This window comes from Cygnus olor, chromosome 3, assembly GCF_009769625.2.
Source record: "Cygnus olor isolate bCygOlo1 chromosome 3, bCygOlo1.pri.v2, whole genome shotgun sequence".
NCBI classification, from domain to species: domain Eukaryota; kingdom Metazoa; phylum Chordata; class Aves; order Anseriformes; family Anatidae; genus Cygnus; species Cygnus olor.
This window is the reverse complement of record NC_049171.1, coordinates 76,539,020-76,558,636: the sequence shown is the minus strand read 5'-3', so window position 1 is coordinate 76,558,636 and position 19,617 is coordinate 76,539,020. Positions and strand designations below refer to the sequence as shown.

Sequence of the window (19,617 nt, the reverse complement as noted above, 5' to 3'; positions counted from 1 at the left end):
ATGGAGAAGCTGAGAAGTGCATTTGAAAGGATTGCATAATTCTGGAGGGCTGCTTTAAGAATTTATATATAGTGTTTTTACCTATTTCTATTGCTGTTGCCTTGCAATCATACAAATGGCAAATCAAAAATCTATATTTAATATTCAGAATTATTTAATATTGATATCTGTGATTGCAAAGCAAGGGACTAAGCTACTTCTCTGAAATGATAATATGTGACACATGTACCTCTGCAGCGTGGGAGGTGAATTGTTGTATTCTCTTGTTGTAAGAGCTGTGGTCTGCAGAGAAGTTTACTTTTTATTCACAAGAAAAATACACAAGTAATAAATTGCAGTTTATTTCATTGCTGTGCTTCCGTACCTTTATCCTGTCCTGGGAATATAATTTCTGGCAAAGAAAAATATAGTTTGTCCCCTGTAATATCACATCTATTTCCTCAGCATGGCCATTTGTGATTTTTCTTTACACACTATAGACTCATTCCCATTAGCAGGGTGAGCCACCCACCTGTTTGGAACTGAATATACTGTGATTGATGCGTTCTAGCTTGAATTGGAATTAGTTGCTTCGAAGTATCAGGCTACAGTCATTCTTCAAGCAGCCCCAAGGTGTTAGACCACCAGGATGGAGTGCCTGTTGGGACAGAACTTTATGTTGGAGCCAAATTTAATAAAAAGATTGTGTGAAAAAAACAATTGTACTTAAGTCCTTTTCAAAGTTCACTTTTTATTGTTAAGGTGTTTGGGAGTTTTAAAATGACTGTTCTTTACACTCCAGCTTTCTTGATCTTGCTATGAAATCAATAGCAATAATAACAACGTCAACAATATTTTTTGACAAAAAAAACAGGTATGATGTCACAAAGCCAATATAGTGATTTCATTCAAAAATCAAAAGTCTGGAGATAGAGAACATCTGTAGTGAGCAAAGCTCACACTAAAGAATGGAAAAAAAAGAAAAGACAATTTACATAAGTTCATGACACAAATTTTACATAGGACGCTCTCCCAGTAGTTCTTCTGTCAAAGAACACCATACATATTTCTTTAAAACATGTTGTGTTTATTGCATGATTCTCTGGTTTCATCAGAGCTCACCCCATGCTTTTATTATGCCTGACTTTTTTCTTCTTTTTTTTTAAAGTCATTTCCTTTCATTTGTATTCTAGCAGCTGGGATGTGATGTATTGATATGGACTTAGTTATGTAAGGAATGTTGACTGCTACTTTGTTATAGTTCTCTGCACACATTAGGGTTTACTGCCAAAATGGCATGCTTTCTAGAATTGAAATATTTAATATGGCCTATTAAAACAAAAAGTGCATTTGGAGGCCTACATAAGTTGTCATTAACAGTATAATAGCAAGAAGGAAACCAGATTTTTTGATTGTTGTGAGTTCTAAAGAGTGACTCTAAATTAGTGAGTCGTTCCATTTATTTATTTATTTATTTATTATTATTATTATGTGAAGATCTGATCCAATTCCCCTTGAAGTTAGAGGAAACTCTCTTGCTGGACTTAACAGATGTTGGCTTATATCTCAAATCTGGAGAGTACAGGACTTTTTGTACAATCTTGTTCTGTATCACACTCATCCTCAGAGCATTTGCATTGCTGTGGTGTTGAACTATTTTCTAGTAGTGGTACAAGCATTAGAACTATCTTCTGTTACGTGTTTATTTGTTCATTATCTCTAAAGGAAGAAAAAATATAAAGTGGATTACATTCTTTTAGGTGAGGGCATTTATTTATTTGTTTGTTTGTTTGTCTGTTTATTATTGTCTCGCTGGTATTTTTGTGCACTTTTCACAGATTCTTATGCTTGAGCAGGCAAAGTCAAACAAATAAGGTCCATGACAGGAGTTTGCAGTTATTTGGGGTAGCTTATGCCTTCAGGTTTCCTTCATCAATACCAGATTTAAAACAGAAAGATCTGTAAATGTTAGTATAGAAGGAAGAAGATAGATTTCAAATTGATTCATGTTGTATTTTGGTCAAGTAAATTTCACACCTTGGAAAGACTTATTGGGGATTACTGGTTTTATTTGCCTATAAAATTGTTGTTAAATATATATATAATATTGAATATATATATTATATTATTTAATATATATAATTGTTGTTAAATATAGATGAGAATTTTGCTTTTTGGAGCACATGAGTAATATTAAAAGCTGAGAGCGAAGAGATGCAGGTGCCTAAATGTGTAATACATTTTAAAATATGATACATGAAGGAAACTGCCCAGGAGGTTCCAAGACCTCTGACCAGAAGAGAAGAGTTAATCTTAGTCATAAAGAAACTAAGGTTTTAATACTTAAGATTGGCTTTGCATTGACTTCTGATTGGATTTGACTTCTATCAAAGATCAAGATGCAGAAATTCTGTATTCTCAGAGGTATGAGAGAGGGTAGAAATAGTTATGTAGAAAATATAAATTATGCTGCCGAGAACTGAATTAGTGTTGCATTTGTACAAAACCTAAAAAAATATGATGGAGTGAATAGAATGCTCAGCCCTGTGAAAGCAATCCTGGGTGATATATTAGGTTTATCATAAATTTGTTGGAAAAAGGACAATCGGTGAGTCACTTCAGTACAAAGTTGCAAAATGTTTGGGGAGCATAGACTAAATCTTGCTAGCAGTGGATGTATGCTTTCTGTTAAAAACAGCTTCAGAAAGAAACAATTTAATAAATCTCAGCAAGAAAGAAGGAGTCACGTACAGGCTGAAATTCCCAAGCTTGTATAGGAAGAATACAGTATTGGACTCATATCCTAGTAACACAACCAGTATGGTAACACTGTCTGTGTTATGGTAAGATCAGTGAGGGCAGGAAGCTCCACATCAGAGGGAGAACTCAGTTACCATGCTGCAGCAGGATGTATGCAGAGGTCAGATTTTAGATGCTAACAGTGTCTGCTTGTGTTTAGGGAGACCACCAGGGCCAACCCTCAACTACACTACTGAATATGTAGAAATTGTATGTGGCTCAAGAAGTCTCTACATTGAACCTAAGTGCAAACTACAAGTGTATCTCACTCTGCCCTGTGCGTTTGTTTATAGTGCTCTTGGAGTCAGATTCCAAGATGGTGTCTAACTAGGTGGGTCTTAGGTCCAGTATCTCTGTTCCTACGTTCCAGATAAAAGCACTTGAATAAGAGCACTGAGTATTCTGGACAGAAATTTCAAACAAATATGCCCACACATTTTGGCTTTGCTGACATATCTGTATGTTGTAACTATTTTAAGAACTTTAAATGACAAGAAGACCAAGTAAGGCCATGAAATTAGTACTGTTGCTTTCAGATTTGTATTTCCTGAAAACTTTTTTAGAAAAAAATATAAATAAAATTTTGAGGTTTTAAAACAAGGTTTTCCAGTAAAGATTCAGTAGAAAGCTGGGTTAGACACTCTGGGTTGCATTCAGTTATTCTTTTCTTCAAATTCTCATATATACGTTTTTATGTATCTGCTTGATTGTTCTGAGTGACTAGGAAAAATACAGTAGATCTGTTACATTACTTGTAAGTTTTGTGACAAGGCTTCTGCACATATAGGTGGTCTGGAAAAAATGTCTTTATTCTTTGGCCTCTCTACCACTCAGGCTTGCCAAGTGTGAGGCATTGTTTGCGTGATACAAATTCAAGCTGTTGAATAATTTGGCTTTCTTCACGATTATCCTTCCTACCAATTCTAGAAAATGCTTTCTTCCTCTTTTTATAGGCCCAAGCCCTATCCAGAACATCTCTGTATATCTATTGACGGTGACTCCTTCAACAACTGTTTTAATATCTTAGTCACACTGGCCTTTGAACTTGAGTCCCTGTAGACATGCAAGCCATCTCTGACATTCAAGCCATAACACATACAGATATTAGAGACACCAAAAGTTAGGTGAAGTGAATTCTACCTTAAGTGTCAATCCTTTCAACTAAGTCATGTGGATTTTTTTTCAGACGTGCAGACTGATTTTCTTGGCAGTCTTCTGTTCAGAGATTTCCTTCTGGAAATCCGAGATGTGGGTTCCATGTTTTGGGGGAACAGAAATACAGAGATGTACTCCATGAACCCTATGCATGCACTGAGCATAACAAGAGAAAAAAAGTGAGCATATCATCTATGGGTACTATGAACACAGAAAAGTCTTCAGATCTTGAATGCCACTGTCTGTACTCTCTATGTGATTATGTGTGCAGACTATGCCTCGAGGTATTAAGATTAAAAACTGCTAAACTGTTTTTTATATTTTTTCAGTTCTCATTTTTGCAATAGGAGGGCTATCTTAACTATTAAAATTTTCTATTCTCTCTTGTCTGTTAAAAAAAACATGTGGCTTTGATCTAACTGATTGAACGCTTAGAGTATAGCTGTCAGATTAAGCAGTCATCTTTCAAGAAAACAAGACTTTTCAAAGTGCTATTTATATGTTTCTGTTCTAGTGTTAAACCACAAAAACAGAGTTGGTAAGTCCTTTGTGTACCATAGATCTTCAGGGATAAAGGTGCTGAATGTTACATTGCATTAGACATCACTTTCAGAACAGGATAAATGTAATAAAGTTCTGTATTGTCTGCTTGTCCTTTTGCTCATGATTGTTGCTAGCTGTCAAACCAATGTAAAATTCAAGAGCAACAGTAAGTACCACTGTATTGGTGACTGTGTTTTCACTGGTAAACACTAGTTTTTAGTGGTACTCCCGTCAATTTCACTTTAGCTACATTATTTTCTGTCACAGTTGTGTATTGCAGCTCTGAGTGTGCTGCCTGTAGTTTCAGAGATCACATCTATCCATTTAAAGGTGATAAAACCAAAAATGTGTTGTTATATATGCTTACTGCCTGAAATTTATATTTATTGTATTAGTGAGTAATGTGAGAATATTGTAATATGTGCAGTAAAAGATGGTGCTTGTTCTTGTGTACCACACTTCAAACCCATTGAGCAGTGCCTTTTCTCAATTGTCATAATTAACTGAAAACCATGAAGCTGAAGATAATGCTGCATAGCATTACAGAGATAGGAGTTCTAACTGTGTTTTATCTGTGTGACTAATTCCAAGTTAATTTTCAAAACAATTACTTGCTAAGATGACATTCGGTTGTTCTGACTTTTGTTTAACTTGTACTCAAAGCCACAGTGAGAGGCTGTCTTTTGTTGGGTTGTGCTTCTGTGCCACCAGTGTGACTTGCTGGTGCATCTTCTGTGCCCAGTGTCACCATCACTGCTGGCAGTAACAGAATCAGCTGTGTTAGTCTGTGGGGTGAGTGGGACTCAGTGCAGCAGGATGGAACCTTGTCATCCAATTGCAAGCTCAGTGTTTCTGTGAGGATCAGCTGAAAACATTTGTTTATTTTATTTTATTTTATTTATTTTATTTTATTTTATATTCTATATTTTTAATCTTTTTTTTAGAAAGAAAGAAAAGGTGATCTTACAATCAGAACAAATAAGTACACGATGGGCTTTCCCATAACACTTCATCATACTATATAAAAATCACTTACATGTATCTGTTAAACAATCAACAACAAATGAACTGATCTAGTGGTCCCTGCTTAGTCAAGGCATAAGAGGAGATAAAAATGTTTCCAGGGAAGCTCCAATGTGTTGCCTCCATCTCACAGTTGATATGATGCTGTGAGCAAAGTAATGGAAGTGTTTATTCCTGAGTATATGGTGCAAGCATGTGACTTCTGTCAGTTGCCTGTATTCCACTTCTGAGCATTTTTTTTTTTTTTAATAGCATATTGCATAGCTGAGTAATTGGGGTAACTGAGGTTAGAATAGTAATGGCTGATAGGAGTTGCATAGTTCAATATATTTGCAGGAGAATATTTACCTAGTAAACACATTTTGATCTGCAAGACTGGACTTCAGAAGGGGGGAGATAGGGTCTTTTAAAAAGATTTTGTTTCCTTTTTTTAAAATGATTAAGAAGGACAGTTTCAAATTTATGATTCCATCACTATATATATGAGAAGAAAGAATAATATAATTGGTTGAAACCAAGACTTCCTAAGTTTGGAGCCCAAAGCAAATATTTTACTAATTCAGCAGTAGAAAAAGTGGAAATGAAGAATTTTTTGCAGCTATAATAATTTCATTATAACCATTGTATTTTATTTGGCTTCCTAAAATGGCACTTATTTCAGTTTCCGAGTGACTTAAATCCCTTACAAATCTGACATCACTTGAAATGAAATAATTGAACTGAAACATTAGAATTATTTGAGTCAATGAATAGCTTTCTAAATTTTTAGAGAAAAAATACTATGCCTTTTTCACTACAGAGTATATTCTGCTTCCTGGGCCTTAGCAAACTAAGGAATATATTTGCTAATCATTTCAAAAACACTGCGGCTATTCCCTGTAGTTCTTGCTGTCTTTTCTCTTGCCAATATTTGAAATGCTATTTTTTTGGCTTTTTTGTCTATTAAAATTAAGTTTCTGCAGTAGCTCCACATGTTCTGATATGCAAGAAGGACCTTCTGGAACTTCTGTTCACTGTGCTTCTTTAGGCTATGTTTGGAAATATAATACTATCATAAATTAGACATAATTTCTTATTGAAAAAAATATTCAAATTTCAATGGATTCTAAATATGTGAGCATATTCTTTATCAGTTTTGATAGCTCTTAAGTGTAATCATTCAGAGATTTCAAAGGCACTACAGGTTAGATTTTTAGTAGCTCTTTTGGCCCATGTTAATGCAGATTGCAATTAACTTTATACTATTATTATATTGGTATTGTACTATTAGGTAAAATTTCTATATTGTCCAAAATGTAATACACAATGTAAAACAGTTGTTGGGATGTTCCTGCATTATCTTCAGCCATTTCTGAAACAGATACACCAATTTAACAAGTGAAATTACTTTTTAAGCAATGAGTCATTCTAAAATCTGAAGGCTAAACTGGACTGCCTTTGAGTGAGTATTAGCAATCTAGTTTGGATCTGAATGCCTTTGAAAGGAATCTTCCAGTTCCTGCTTATTCAACTTTGGTTCTTGTTACTGTACACTCCCTGAGGGTGTGAATTGGATTTGTCTCTGATGAAGTTAAACCAAAAGATGAACTCCAGAGATGCGCTCAGTGTGCTAACAGGTTTTCAAGCCATGGGACTAGAGTAGACCTGGTTACATTAACCCTCTGAAACAAGTAACACAGGTGTCCTCTGCACCAACACTTTCGTTCTACATATTCACTACTGCTGTGCCATACTACTTAGACATGGTCACAGATGTAGAAATACATGTAATTTTTTCACAGGAACTGAAATAAGAAATCTATTGATGTGGTCATCTGACAAATTCTCCTATACCTGTATGATCTTTCTGTCCTATTTCAGTAGCGGGAAAGAATGGATAAATACACGATTTAAAGTCAGTTGACACAAGAAAGCAGGTCAACAGGGTAGGGTGACATTGCAATAAACTCAGTTTTAAAAGGTGAAATACAATTCAGGAATTAGCTATATATGTCAATAAAAAAAAAACAACAAACAACTGCTAACTTTGCAGGGAAGAACTCGGGATGCTAATGACTCACCGATCCCATCAAAAACTCTTTTTGGTGAAGCTTTTCTGTAACAAGTAGGCAATTTAGATTATGAGTGATAGTATCATTGTAACTGTCTAATAATCACTTTATTTTGATTAGACTTTTAAAACATTAGTTGGATTAAAAATAATAATTATAATCCTGACTCTATTTAGGGAATATTCCTTTTGCCCATGGAAAGATAGAGTGTAATGCTTCTCAGGAGAGTGACACAGCCTAAGGGCAGCCTCTTTTATCTTCTTCCAATGAAAGCAGGTTGAAAAAGTGGTAGAAAGGAAAAGAGAAGGACTTGTGAGAAAATCAATGGCTTAGAGCACATGACCAACAAGGAGATGTGAAAGCTAGGAAGTGAGCATTTTTAGTTCAGCCAATATTTCTATGATTCTGTGCTTTGGTGTTGTAAAATATGTGGAAAATGATCAGATGAAGTAGAAAGACAATTTTTAGTGGATGAACAGTAGGACTCTGGAAGGGGAATGTAACAGTACTTTAGGAAATGCATTTACATTTAACAGGTGGAAGCCAACCAGTGTTTCAGTAGGCTATGACACAAGGCAGTGACCACCACATGCTGCAGTTTTTGAGGTTCAGGATGGAAATTGGAAAAAAAAAATCATTAGGAGGGCAGTGTGGAACTAGAACAGGTCATGAAATCTTGTATCCTTGTAGTTCTCCTAGATTTGGTCTCCTAGATTTGGCAAGGCAAATCCATAGCTAACCCATTCTACTCTTCAGTGGTTTCACCTATGCAGAAAGATAGAACAGATGACCTCCTTGGGTCTTGTAAAAATTCAATTGTTTTACTAATGAATCTTCAGTTAGAATAGAATCCATCTCTGATTTCTCAGGTTAGGTCAGCTCTTTGTTAATAATTTGAAATAATAATAAAAACATTTTATTTCTCACAAGATAAATGGATACAGAAACTTAGGATAGATTACTTAGATATTTTATAAATATATCCTCTTTCCAATAATAAGTTACAGAGGTAGATAAGGAGCCAATAAAAGTATTTGTGAAAGGTGTAATAGCAGTGTGGATATTACTACTTTGATATTGGAAAAAAAATACAGTTACAGGCAGCAGATTGGACAGTTCTGGGTAGTTCATAGTTTTAAGATTACAGAAGTGAGAGTAAGAAAGAAGAATATAAGAAAATTGAAGTCACAGTCTTTGTAGATAACAGTTGTGAGAGATTACAATAATTTGTCAAAGGAGATTTTGAAGGAGGGTATAGAAGCCCAAAAGCCAAAAAGATAATTTATTGAGCCAAAGGAAGTAAGCAAATGAATAAACATGTCAAACAACAGGTCAAGAAAAATAAGGATGAGAAAAAGTTAAACCGAAGTATAAGTGATGTGATGAGACCATATTCTGATGAACTGGTTAGAGCATGAGATATGGTTGTGGTTCTAGCTCTTCAGATTATTGTCACTGTAAATCCTGATATGCAAAGGATAAACATGAATAAACTTGAATAAAAGGTATCACTTGTAGATCATCACTATCCGAGCTATAGCAGAATTTCAAGTGCTTGTTATAGAAGAAATTGCAGCAAATAGTACTTTTATTTTAAAATTAAGATTTTGTGAAATTGTTAAAAGAAAGCTAATGCAGCTAACAGCTCTTAACACGTCTTTGAGGCTTGCCTCTTTATAAAGGTTTGTGTCCTTTTTCAATATACTTTATTGGAAAGGAAATTATACTACATTTAACACCAATGAAAATCTGAAAACTGCATTTGTTGGTATGCCTCATTTAATTTGTAGTATTTTCCATCTCCATTTATTCCATCTCCTTCATATTTCTTCCATGTTCCTTTCTTGAAACAAACGCAGTGAAGCCTGTTTAACTTTCTACGTGGTTTAAACATATGCTTTGGTTTTACAGACTGTTGATATGTTACCTGATCTTGACACAAATTTGAAATAGTTCGAAAAGAAAAATCTAAGGAAAAATGGAATTTTCAGATTAATTTGGGTTAGAATAGTCTACAGGTTATGTTGTTGCACTTTTTAAAGTAAGTTCTGGATCTCTTAACATAGAAGTAATGTAAATATCTTCTTGATGGTCTTTATTCAGTTGGTTGCACACTAAAGCAAACTTCACTCTCTGGAAAGATCTTTACTAAAGCCATATGTTCTTTTCTTTTGAACTGCAGCTCACCACAGCCACCTTGGGTGGCAAACTCCAATTGTTTCTGCCCTGAGATTTGCCAGCATATGGAGCTTTGGACCTGTTACTCCGAGAATAACGACGTGCTGAGAGAAAGGCAACCAGTAGCTGGCCATAGGCAAGCAGCATAATATTCCCTTTTAATGTACAGATTTCTTCTGATTTTCTTTTCTGCAAATTCCTCAAACTATTCTCAAAGTTTTTCTATTGTACGATCTGATGCCTTTATTGCAAAAATAAGGGCAAAAGATCAAGAAATAAGACTACTCATTCTGACTTCATTCCAGGAAATCACCAGAGAAGTGGCTTTCAGAGGACACTTTGAGTGTTTATAGTTGGGTGTAAGCTGTAGAGCTTTTCTAGCCTGTGACCACTTTGCTCTAGATTGCAGTTAAAATAACAACTCTGCCAGTTTTAAAGCTACCTCTGCCTTTGCCCTAATATTTAAGTTAATCTGAGAGGGAGAAGAATTGTCTTTCTCAAGTGCCATGAGAGTCTTTCTATTATACAGCTTTGGGGTTACTGGAATCAGCATGAATGTTGTTTGAAGGCAGAATTTTACTGTTTTACCCTTTACCTACATTCTGTAAATTTTGTAGGCAATATGTGATAAAGGTCTTATTAAAAAATTATGGTCTTGCTGCAGTCTGATATTATTCAACGACCTTTAAATGTAAGTAAACTATTTCTGCCTTTGAATAACTCTTAATTATTTTTTTGGAAAATATTTAAAATAATATGAAAATAAACTTATGAAAAAAATCATTCCTTTTTTTTTTTTGTATTCTTCCTAGTTTACTTGTCTTCATCGTAGAAAAAGATTGTTAGATAAATGCTCTTTAAAACTTTTGTTTTAATACCTATTCTAAGCCTTCATTGACAACAGATAAGAATAGAGATAATGTATGTGACAGGTTGAAGGAGACAGATGTTATTTTCCATTGGAAAACTGTGGTTATACTTCAGTTTAATTTGCCAGAACAGAATCACTAAATTTCATTAATCCCTCCACTTTAGAAAATGGATTCCCCACTGCTATGTCAAATCAATCAGTATGGCCAAGTCACCTTCAGTATGGTAAAGAATGCTATGTTCAACCAGCACCTCCAATTTATACGTGTAATATTTAGTATATATAAATCAAGATACTTCTATAAGTTGTGTAAATTCCTTAGCAAATGTTCTTTTGAAAATGCTTTAGCATTGTGAAGCAAAATCCTATGCTGTCACTATGTATCATACTCTGATATTCTCCACAATACAAGTGTTTCATCAATAACTACAGGAGTGCTACACAGCTTGATAATGCTCAGGAGTCTGAATATCAGAATCAGTTCTGGTATGATCAAAGCAAATGTGGTATAACACACCTGAATACTTTTCCAGTTCAAAACCAGTTTAACCAAGAGAACACATTCTATCCTGTGGCTACACACTGATAAACTACGCTACACTTATGAGTTATCAGCAGGATTGAAATTTTTATTTTCATCATAGTGATTCTTTGGATAGTCTTCTTCAGACTTCATTTAGTTAACTTTCTCATTTGCAAGCTCTGGACTCCACATCAGGAGTCATTAGTCAAATACAGAAAACTAGCATGGCCCAAGCTGTATTTGCAAGGAAGGTGTTCTTCAGCTTTGGGTTGCAGCCTGTTTAGTAGAGATAGACTCTTCAGAAAATATGAAATCTCTGCTGAGGATGTGTGAGCTGTAATTATTAGTACATTTTAAAAAAATCCATATTTTTGAAGCAGAAGACAGAATACAGAGGCCATACTCAAAAAAACCTGAATCCTTGCTGTAAGAACGTAGGTTGTCACAGTCTCCATGGGAATGAAGTAAAAAGGAAAGGTTTCCCTTTTGTAGATATCTTACTTTCTAGGACTACCTGCTTTCTGTCCCCAATCAGCCAACGCTTATCCCAGTAACATTTCCTAATCTTGGGCTAGTTTGATCTCTGTAGAAGGATCTCTTCTTCCAAATCTAATGGATCATCTCTATTTGCTTAATGTGAGACTCAACTTTCTGAGGCTTTCTGGTTTGCAATTTAGGGCATTTTGGCAATAGCCACAGCATCATTAATCCAAGCTGAATAGAGACTTTCATCTGTCCGTGACTTGCAGATGTGCAGCTTGTTGGTAAACCAATAATTTGTTAACACCTTTTTCCTTCCTGGTGAGACAATCTGCCTTACCACACAGGCACTAGATCTTTCCAAATGGAAATTTACTACAATTTTGTCACATGTTCAAAAAAAAAAAAATCAAAAAAAAAATCCCCCCTGGACTCCTCAGAAATGCTTGAATACTTGTGGTTTTGAGAATGGAAAACTTTAGCTGACACAGTTCAAGTCGGGCAAAGTTAAATGCTTGAAATCAGGTTTTCTAATGGCAAACATGAGGAAAAAAGAGTCATGGATGGTGCTACCATCCCATATTGTATTTAAACTTATCATAATCAGTAGGTTATCCTTGTGAGATCTGTTTGAGGATCACAAACACAGAGGAGTGTATATTTAATTACTAAAGAATTACAATCATAAAAGGCTTCTTTTCAGCATAACGTGCCCTCAGAGGCACTCTGTCTTTGGTTTTCAAACAGGGAACCCTTAAGGTTTGTATTTTCAGTTCCTGTCATAAAGACAAAGCTATCTGAAATGAGACAGTCCTAAAGGGAAATAGGAAAAGTTCCTGGTTAACTAAATATATCTCAGCTATCAAAAATTTTCCCAGAAAACTGTAAATGTAAATATTTAATAGGTCATTTTGAGGAATTTGAGCACGCTTTCAGACATTTATTTGAAAAGAAGTGACTACTGTATTTCCTAAATATCTTATGAACATTAGAACTTTGGCTTTGAAGGACTATGTGGCAATGTGTGATGAAAATGTTTGGCAGAAAAATAGCCTAATATCATTAAATATTTGCTGTTTTACCATGTAACATATATCCTTGAATGTCCTGCATTTTGGGGAAATGAATGGTGTTTTCCTGTCTTTCTGGGAACTGTTATGTGGGGGACTTTCCCAGCTGAACATCTTCTACTGAGTGTCACTGAATTATTTTCTTAAAATGGGTTGCCAGACTAGTTTGGTATCATTCTTTAAAGGTCAGAAGATACAGGAAGCAGCCAGCACAGTTCTGAAGTGGATCCTGTTAAATACTGTTTGGGATTAAGTGGTCTGCAAAATATCAGGTATTACCCATTTTCCTGTGTGGAATGAAACTGAAACCTTTCTTAACTGAATAGGTATACTATTTGGGTTTGTGGCAAACTCTGAAGCTTGGAAAAATGGAAAAAATGAAAGCATGGAAAAAAGCTTCCAGAAACAAGAAAAAATTGAGAAACTCTTTGTTTGAGAGAAAATGGTCTGCTTTACCCTGTGGATATATGTTGATTGTTCATTTGTGGGTTACGCTGAGTAACACTGACGCTGTTAAGTAATGCCTTGAAGAAAAGAGCATGACCCAGGCCTCATGTCAGTTCTTCGTGGGCAGAGGAAACAGGCAGTTCTATATTCCTGTTCCTGCAGTTTTGATTACATTTCCTTTTTTTAAATGCAATATTAATAGGGAAAACCAGGCAGCAAGAGCCAGGATCAACAGTCCAGATTGTCAGAGAAGTCTGTACTGAAGAGGGAGGTCTGAGGTGAAATCAGCAGATGACATCATCAGGTCAAGATAAGGGTCAGAATCAGGAAAATACAAGGGCAGACTCAGGTGTACCTGCAGCATAGCTCAGGCAGAGAACAAGAGTGAGAGCCTGAGCATTAAAGTCACTCCTGAGTGTAGTGGTTTTACCTTGCTAGGCAGCTGAACTCCACCACAACCGCTCTCTCACTCCCCCTCCTCAGAAGAGGAGGGGAAGAAGAAATGGAAAGAAACAACTCATGGGTTGAGATAAGGATAATTTAATTAAAGGATAAATAATTATTAAGGGAAAATTATTATTAAATAATTTAACTAAAGGGAAAAGGGAAAGGAAAAAAAAAAAAAAAGCAAAGGCTGTGTGGAAGCGCAGAGGAAAGAAATTACTATCTATTTCCCACCAATGAGTGATGCTTGACCATATCCTTGAAGCAGGGCCTCAATGCACGTAGCCGTTGTTCAGGAGGACACACGTTTTCACAACAAGAGCCCACACAGCTGTATCAAAAGCTCTCCCTTGACCTATCAATAGTATGTGATGTGAAAAAAGCAAAAAGGTTTCTGTAAGAGAAGGTGGCTACTGAGGCAAAAGGGAAACAGACATCTTGTTTTCCTTGAAGCACAAGAAATAAGACAATGATAAATGACGGTGCTGTGGATGACTGAGATTGTTTCAGAGTAAGAATGGATGGAGCAGCTGTCTCAAGGACAGAAACAGAAGTGGTGATGGCAAAGGGCATGAGAAAGAGAATGGAAGGAGTATTAAAGCTGGGCCATGTGCTATAAGTGTTGAGTAGACATAGGGTGTGTAATATGAGCTTGGAAGTGAGGATAGAGAGATGGAAAGAAGTATATAGAAACAGAAACAAGTCCTAGAGAGTTGTAGGTTATTGAGAATGAATGAATAGAAAGAGAATAAGATATGATGGAGAAGAAGGGTGTGGGAAAATCAACAGGGGTTTAAAAGATGGAAGAGGTTACAGGAATAGAAAAGGCAAACTACTGACTATTACTAACACAGGTGTTTTTTTTTTAAGATATATTACACAGGGATGTGAGGTGAGAAGTAGCTTCCTAGCACTTCTATTGCTGCAGTGACCCCAGGAGAGATGGACAAATTTGGGTTGCACTGTCAGGACGAGGAGAAGAGCAAGCCCACGAACAAACACCGCTTTCCTCTGGTCTCTTCCAGTTCTTTAGTTCACCATAAAAGAAATGCTCTTTGGATGCATTCTTCAAGTCTATTTTGCTTTCCACTCTACATGATGGTCACATTTCAATACATAGTTAAATATTCCTGAAATATCTGGAGGTAGTCAGTGGCATTTATGCTTACTTTCCTTCCATCATTCCTTCATTTAAACATACCTAATAATCTTTTGAAAATCATGTTGTGAATTGTATTTTCCCTTTTAAACAACGAGATCTGTTTGTTTTATGGTATTTATTACAGGAGGGTAAAATATATAAAAAAAAATTGCATTAAACGATTTCAAAAAGTGGCAAAACTGAAACTGAAATGGTGTGATGTGAAACTGCTGTTAATGTCATTTAGGATGACCTGCTTTGGCTCTAAAACATACCACCAAAAATGGAAGACCAACCGCATACAGTGCTTCAAAGTACTCTCCTTGAAATCATTGGAGGTTTAAAAGAGTAATCTTATTCAAAGACAGTAAGATGATGCTCTAGGGGATAATCCTTTTTATCTTATTGTCTGAGTTGGAAACAGCATTTCCATGATCACTTAAGCCAGACTCTGCTCTTCAGAATTCTACGCTTCAGTAAAGCATGAGTTTTTTTAATTTTGTGAACATGGGTGCTGCTAGGAGAGGACTCTGTCTCAAGCATTTTAACAACTTTCAAAGGATAATGGTATACTTCTAATAGTAACACATTTTGGGTGAGTGAACACTGTAGGCCCTGAAAGCTGTATATGGCTGAGGAGACCTACAGAAGTAACTGATGGTGAGAAAGTTCTATTTTAACTGCTTTTGTTAAATCTTTATATGTTTTATGTCATTACAGTATCTTTATCAGAAAAGATATCTAATTGGAAAGTAATGTTTGGCTGAAGGCCTTTCTTGTATATATTTTCATGAAAGCCAAATGTTGTCGTAAAAAAAATATTGGACTAAAAGTGATGTAAATGTTGTTCCATCAATGATCAGAATTATAGCAACAGCAAAATTTATTTAACATAAAGTGAAATATGTTTCATTCCTGGATTGTTTAAAAGCCTCCAGATTAATCTTATGTTTTGGCCAAAGTTAAATGAACCACAGTGAAATATTTGCACTGTCTTAGCTAATGTGAACAAATGAACTCACACCTTCCCTTCCATTCAAGTGATGGAGAGTTTTTGATTTGTTGGGTTTTGTTTTGCTTTGCTTATTACTGGGAGAAAGTCTGTTCTGAGAAGAAAAGTGTTGTAAGATAATGTGGTGATTAGGTTGAAACTGTCATCCAGTCACAGAAGAAAGATGAACCCTTGAGAAGTCATCTCCAAAGCCCAGCCCACCATCCCAATGCAACTACTTCTAAATCATTCTTGACAGATGATTGACAAAACAGTTCCTAAAAACCTCTGGTGACTGAGATTCCACAGCCTCCCTAGGTGGGAAATCCCCTTGGTGCAATTTAAACCCATTACTCTCAGTCTTAATTCATAAAGCACAGGGCATAATTTATTGTCCTCTCTTTGCAGCAACCTTCTACATATTTGCAGATTGTTATCATGTCTCTCCTCAGACTTCTCTATTTAAGTCTAAACAAAGCCAGGTCTTTCAACCTGTCCTCATAGGTCTTGTTTTCCAGACCTCTGTTCATTTTTGATGTTTTCTGCACTTCCGGCTGTGTGTTGCTCTTTGTGGAAGCACAGTGCTCCCAGAAGATTACACCATTACATGCCTTGTCAGTACTGTGTAGTCTGAAGGCATATCTTGGTGAATCTTAAATATAGCACTCATAATTTGATATTCTACTGTGGTGTTGAGTTTGTTTACAGATATGTAGCACTACTGACTTGTGTTCACCCCATAGGTTTGCTGGGGTCCCAGAGCCCTTTATAAGGAGCTGCTAGCAGAGTAGTTGGTGCCCCCCTCAGAGGTATGCAGCTGCCTCCTTCCTAATGGAAGAACTTCACACTTTTCCATGTTGAACTTCTCTCCTGCATAATTTCATCTCATTTTTCCAATTGGCCGAGATCACACTGAATTCTGACCTTGTGCTCCCAAGTGCTTCCAGCCCCTCTTAATTTATTATTGTCTGTAATTTAATAAGCAAAGATTCTGGAGGGTGGAGGAGTCAATCGCCTGCTGACTTGGCTCTTAGATTTTATATTTACTGCCAAAGAAGGTGTTCCTTTTATTTCACTTAGTTCAGATGGGGGCTAGGGGAGAGGACTTTCAGTGATATAATTAGCTGAAATTACTACTTTATTCTAGCTTTCCAGTGAAAACAGAGCACTTCAGCTTTTACTGATGCTGTTGAGGTCAAAAATGTGAGTATTATCAGTACTTTATTATCTCATAGTGCTTATTTAATGTCCCTTTGCTCATCGGGAATTTGTGTACATGCATTAGCCCCCTGTTGAAAAAAACAATCATGCACATATTTATATGTACACTTTTTTTTTTTTTTTTTCTTTTCAATCTGAAGACATGGACTTTGAAACAATTTGTTGGCCTTGAACCTAACCACTTGTTAGGTACAAGGAGGTTCCTGCCATGAGAAAAGCAAGTACAACTTAGTCCTTGGACCAGGCACTGTAGCCACAACAATGTCACATTTGTCTTACACCTAATCTTTGCTAGCATTTTAAAGAGCCTTCTTCATTTGCAATGGTAAAACTGAGATGAGTTAAAGCTCTGACTTCTCTTCAAAGGCCTTGTATTGTGGTAGCATCAAATGTTGCCATTTGGCTGCGTTGATTCAGACCTGGGGGATTTGCATCTGGAAAAGGACAGGAAAAAATGTATTGCTACTTTATTCTTCAATATATTATCTGAATACTTATGCAGTTTTCTTGTAAAGGCTACAGTGTTCCACTGCAGGACTGGCCATTCTAGGAGAGTGACCGGAGGCTCCCAGCTGCTGTTTCTCTCATTAGCTGTTTCATATACGGGGAGCTTGCATATTATTGCATAACATTTCTTTGAACAGTTGAATTAACAGTAGAAAAGAATTACACAATTTTCTTAAGGCTGAAGGAAATATGCAGACCATCTGAAGCTAGCATTTTCTTCATTGTTTCAGGCTCTTAATGTGGCATTTAATAGCAGTAAAAGTGAAGGATAAAAGTTAACCTGATTTTGCTGTGCTTTGTTTTAATTTTAAAACAAGGCAGGATTTCAAAATTTTGAGCCTTATTACTCTTAAAGACTTTTTAATCCAACATATTTTTTAATCTCTACATGAAAGAAGAGTTCTAATTGACTACAAGCACTACCCAGAGTCTTTCTCCTTGGGTGATGTGAACAGTCAAGCTGCATTGTGCTTACAGGGAACAAGCTCAAATGTAGCTGAATCTTCACTCCATGTTCTATTATTTTAAACCACTGTGAGAGAAAAAGTAAGAAATAGCAGCTATAATTTAAATACAGGCCCAAATTCATGGCTGACTGGAACACTGGTTGAGTACTTCCCATTTGTTTGCAGAACCTGCAATGGCAAACTCATCCTAGAGCTGACTTGCAATGTGAGCTGTGAAAAATAACAGCACATAGCAATGTAGCTGCTGTTCTGCTTCCATGCTATTACTCAGAGATCTGCCAAAATGCTTGGATTAAGCACTTTTTGCTTTCCCAGGATAGCACCTGCCCCTAAACTTGCCATTTAAGCTCTCATTTTGGAAGAGAGAAATACCTGTATATAGTTTACTCTCCCACAATACCCCAAAGTATCTCATTTTACCAATTTGTAGACCGGACTCACAGGCAGCTACCAATCACCAGGCAGAAAGTGTTGCCTCACGTCTGTGTATGCCGACTGGCCGACCAAAAAGCCATGCCTCAAGGGAGGATGCTGGTTTCAGGTGGTAATGGCTCCAGAAAGAACGAGACCAGAGGCTGAAAGTGTTCCTGGCCCAACTCCATACACTTAGCTAGGGTTACACCAGGGGAGCTTGGCCTAATGAATATAAAATATGCTCTCCACAACTGTAGATAAAAAGACATCTCAAGGAAAGGAAATAGAAGCTGAACAAATGAATGAAATGCCTTCCACCATGTGTGATTCTGGGCTATGAAGTACAGTTGGAAAACGTTTTTATTCTCCTCTAGTTGAAACCACTACGATCAGTGGTCTGACATGGTGGTATGTTTTCTTTTACCCTTTCTGCCTTTCTCCTCCCACCCATGAAGTCATAACAGAGAATTTCTCTCTGACAAACAAATCACAATATGGAGTTGTGGGATCCAGTAAATGCAAATTACCTTCTTCTGTCCTAACGCAGGAGTATGATTTTTTTTTTCTTTTAATTTATCCAAAGCCTTTTTCATCCACTGTAGCTTTTCGATTTTATGATGTAAGTTATACTAAAATTGCTTAAGGAAACAAAGTTATATAGTGGTGGTCGTAAAATACATTTTCAGGTTTCATTCAAGAGTCACATCAATATATTTTTTTTCTTCTTTAGAAATGCTTTCACTCTTGCACTTTCCAGATTGACAGTTGGTGCCTTAATACAAATAATCTTAGATATTATCTATATTTTAAACACATTCTTTATTAATCTGCATGTTGAGAGCAGTTGGAATAATTTAAAGTACGGTTAAAAAAGATTTCTTGGATGATGTAAAAACGAATATAGTTTGGGTGGAGGAGACTGGAGATTTAAGACATTTTTCTTCAAACTGTGGACATTCACTAAGCGCAATGAAGTTGCACACCCTTTATATATGTCATAGTATACACACACCATCATCATCCTACACAGTCCTCTGGCACATAGGCTGGAAAAACATTTTAAAGTTAATAAATGACAACTGGAACTAACACCTAGCAACATCCCTATGCATTTCGTATTTACTGTATGCAGTTAATACATTACTTAAGAAGACACCTATAAAAATGTAATTAGGAAAGGAAATAGCTTTCTCCCAGAGGGAAACCTGTAAGAAGGGTGAGGTTTCCTCTTGTAATGCTTTTTCCAAATTTCTTTCCAGTAGGCTGCCAAATTATATGAAAGATACAGGGGCTTCAAGCCTTAACCTTCTCTA

The 19,617-nt window shown here is 36.1% G+C and overlaps 1 protein-coding gene across 1 annotated transcript in view; it reads left to right on the top strand.

Annotated features, from left to right (window-relative positions):
* WDR27 (WD repeat domain 27) overlaps positions 1–10,430 on the top strand; it is a 130,362-nt gene extending 119,932 nt beyond the window's left edge. Inside the window, 1 exon segment of the mRNA XM_040552584.1 lies at positions 9,733–10,430. Coding sequence (XP_040408518.1) covers positions 9,733–9,780 — 48 coding nt within the window. The 3' untranslated portion in view covers positions 9,781–10,430.
* Positions 10,431–19,617: the final 9,187 nt, after the last annotated feature.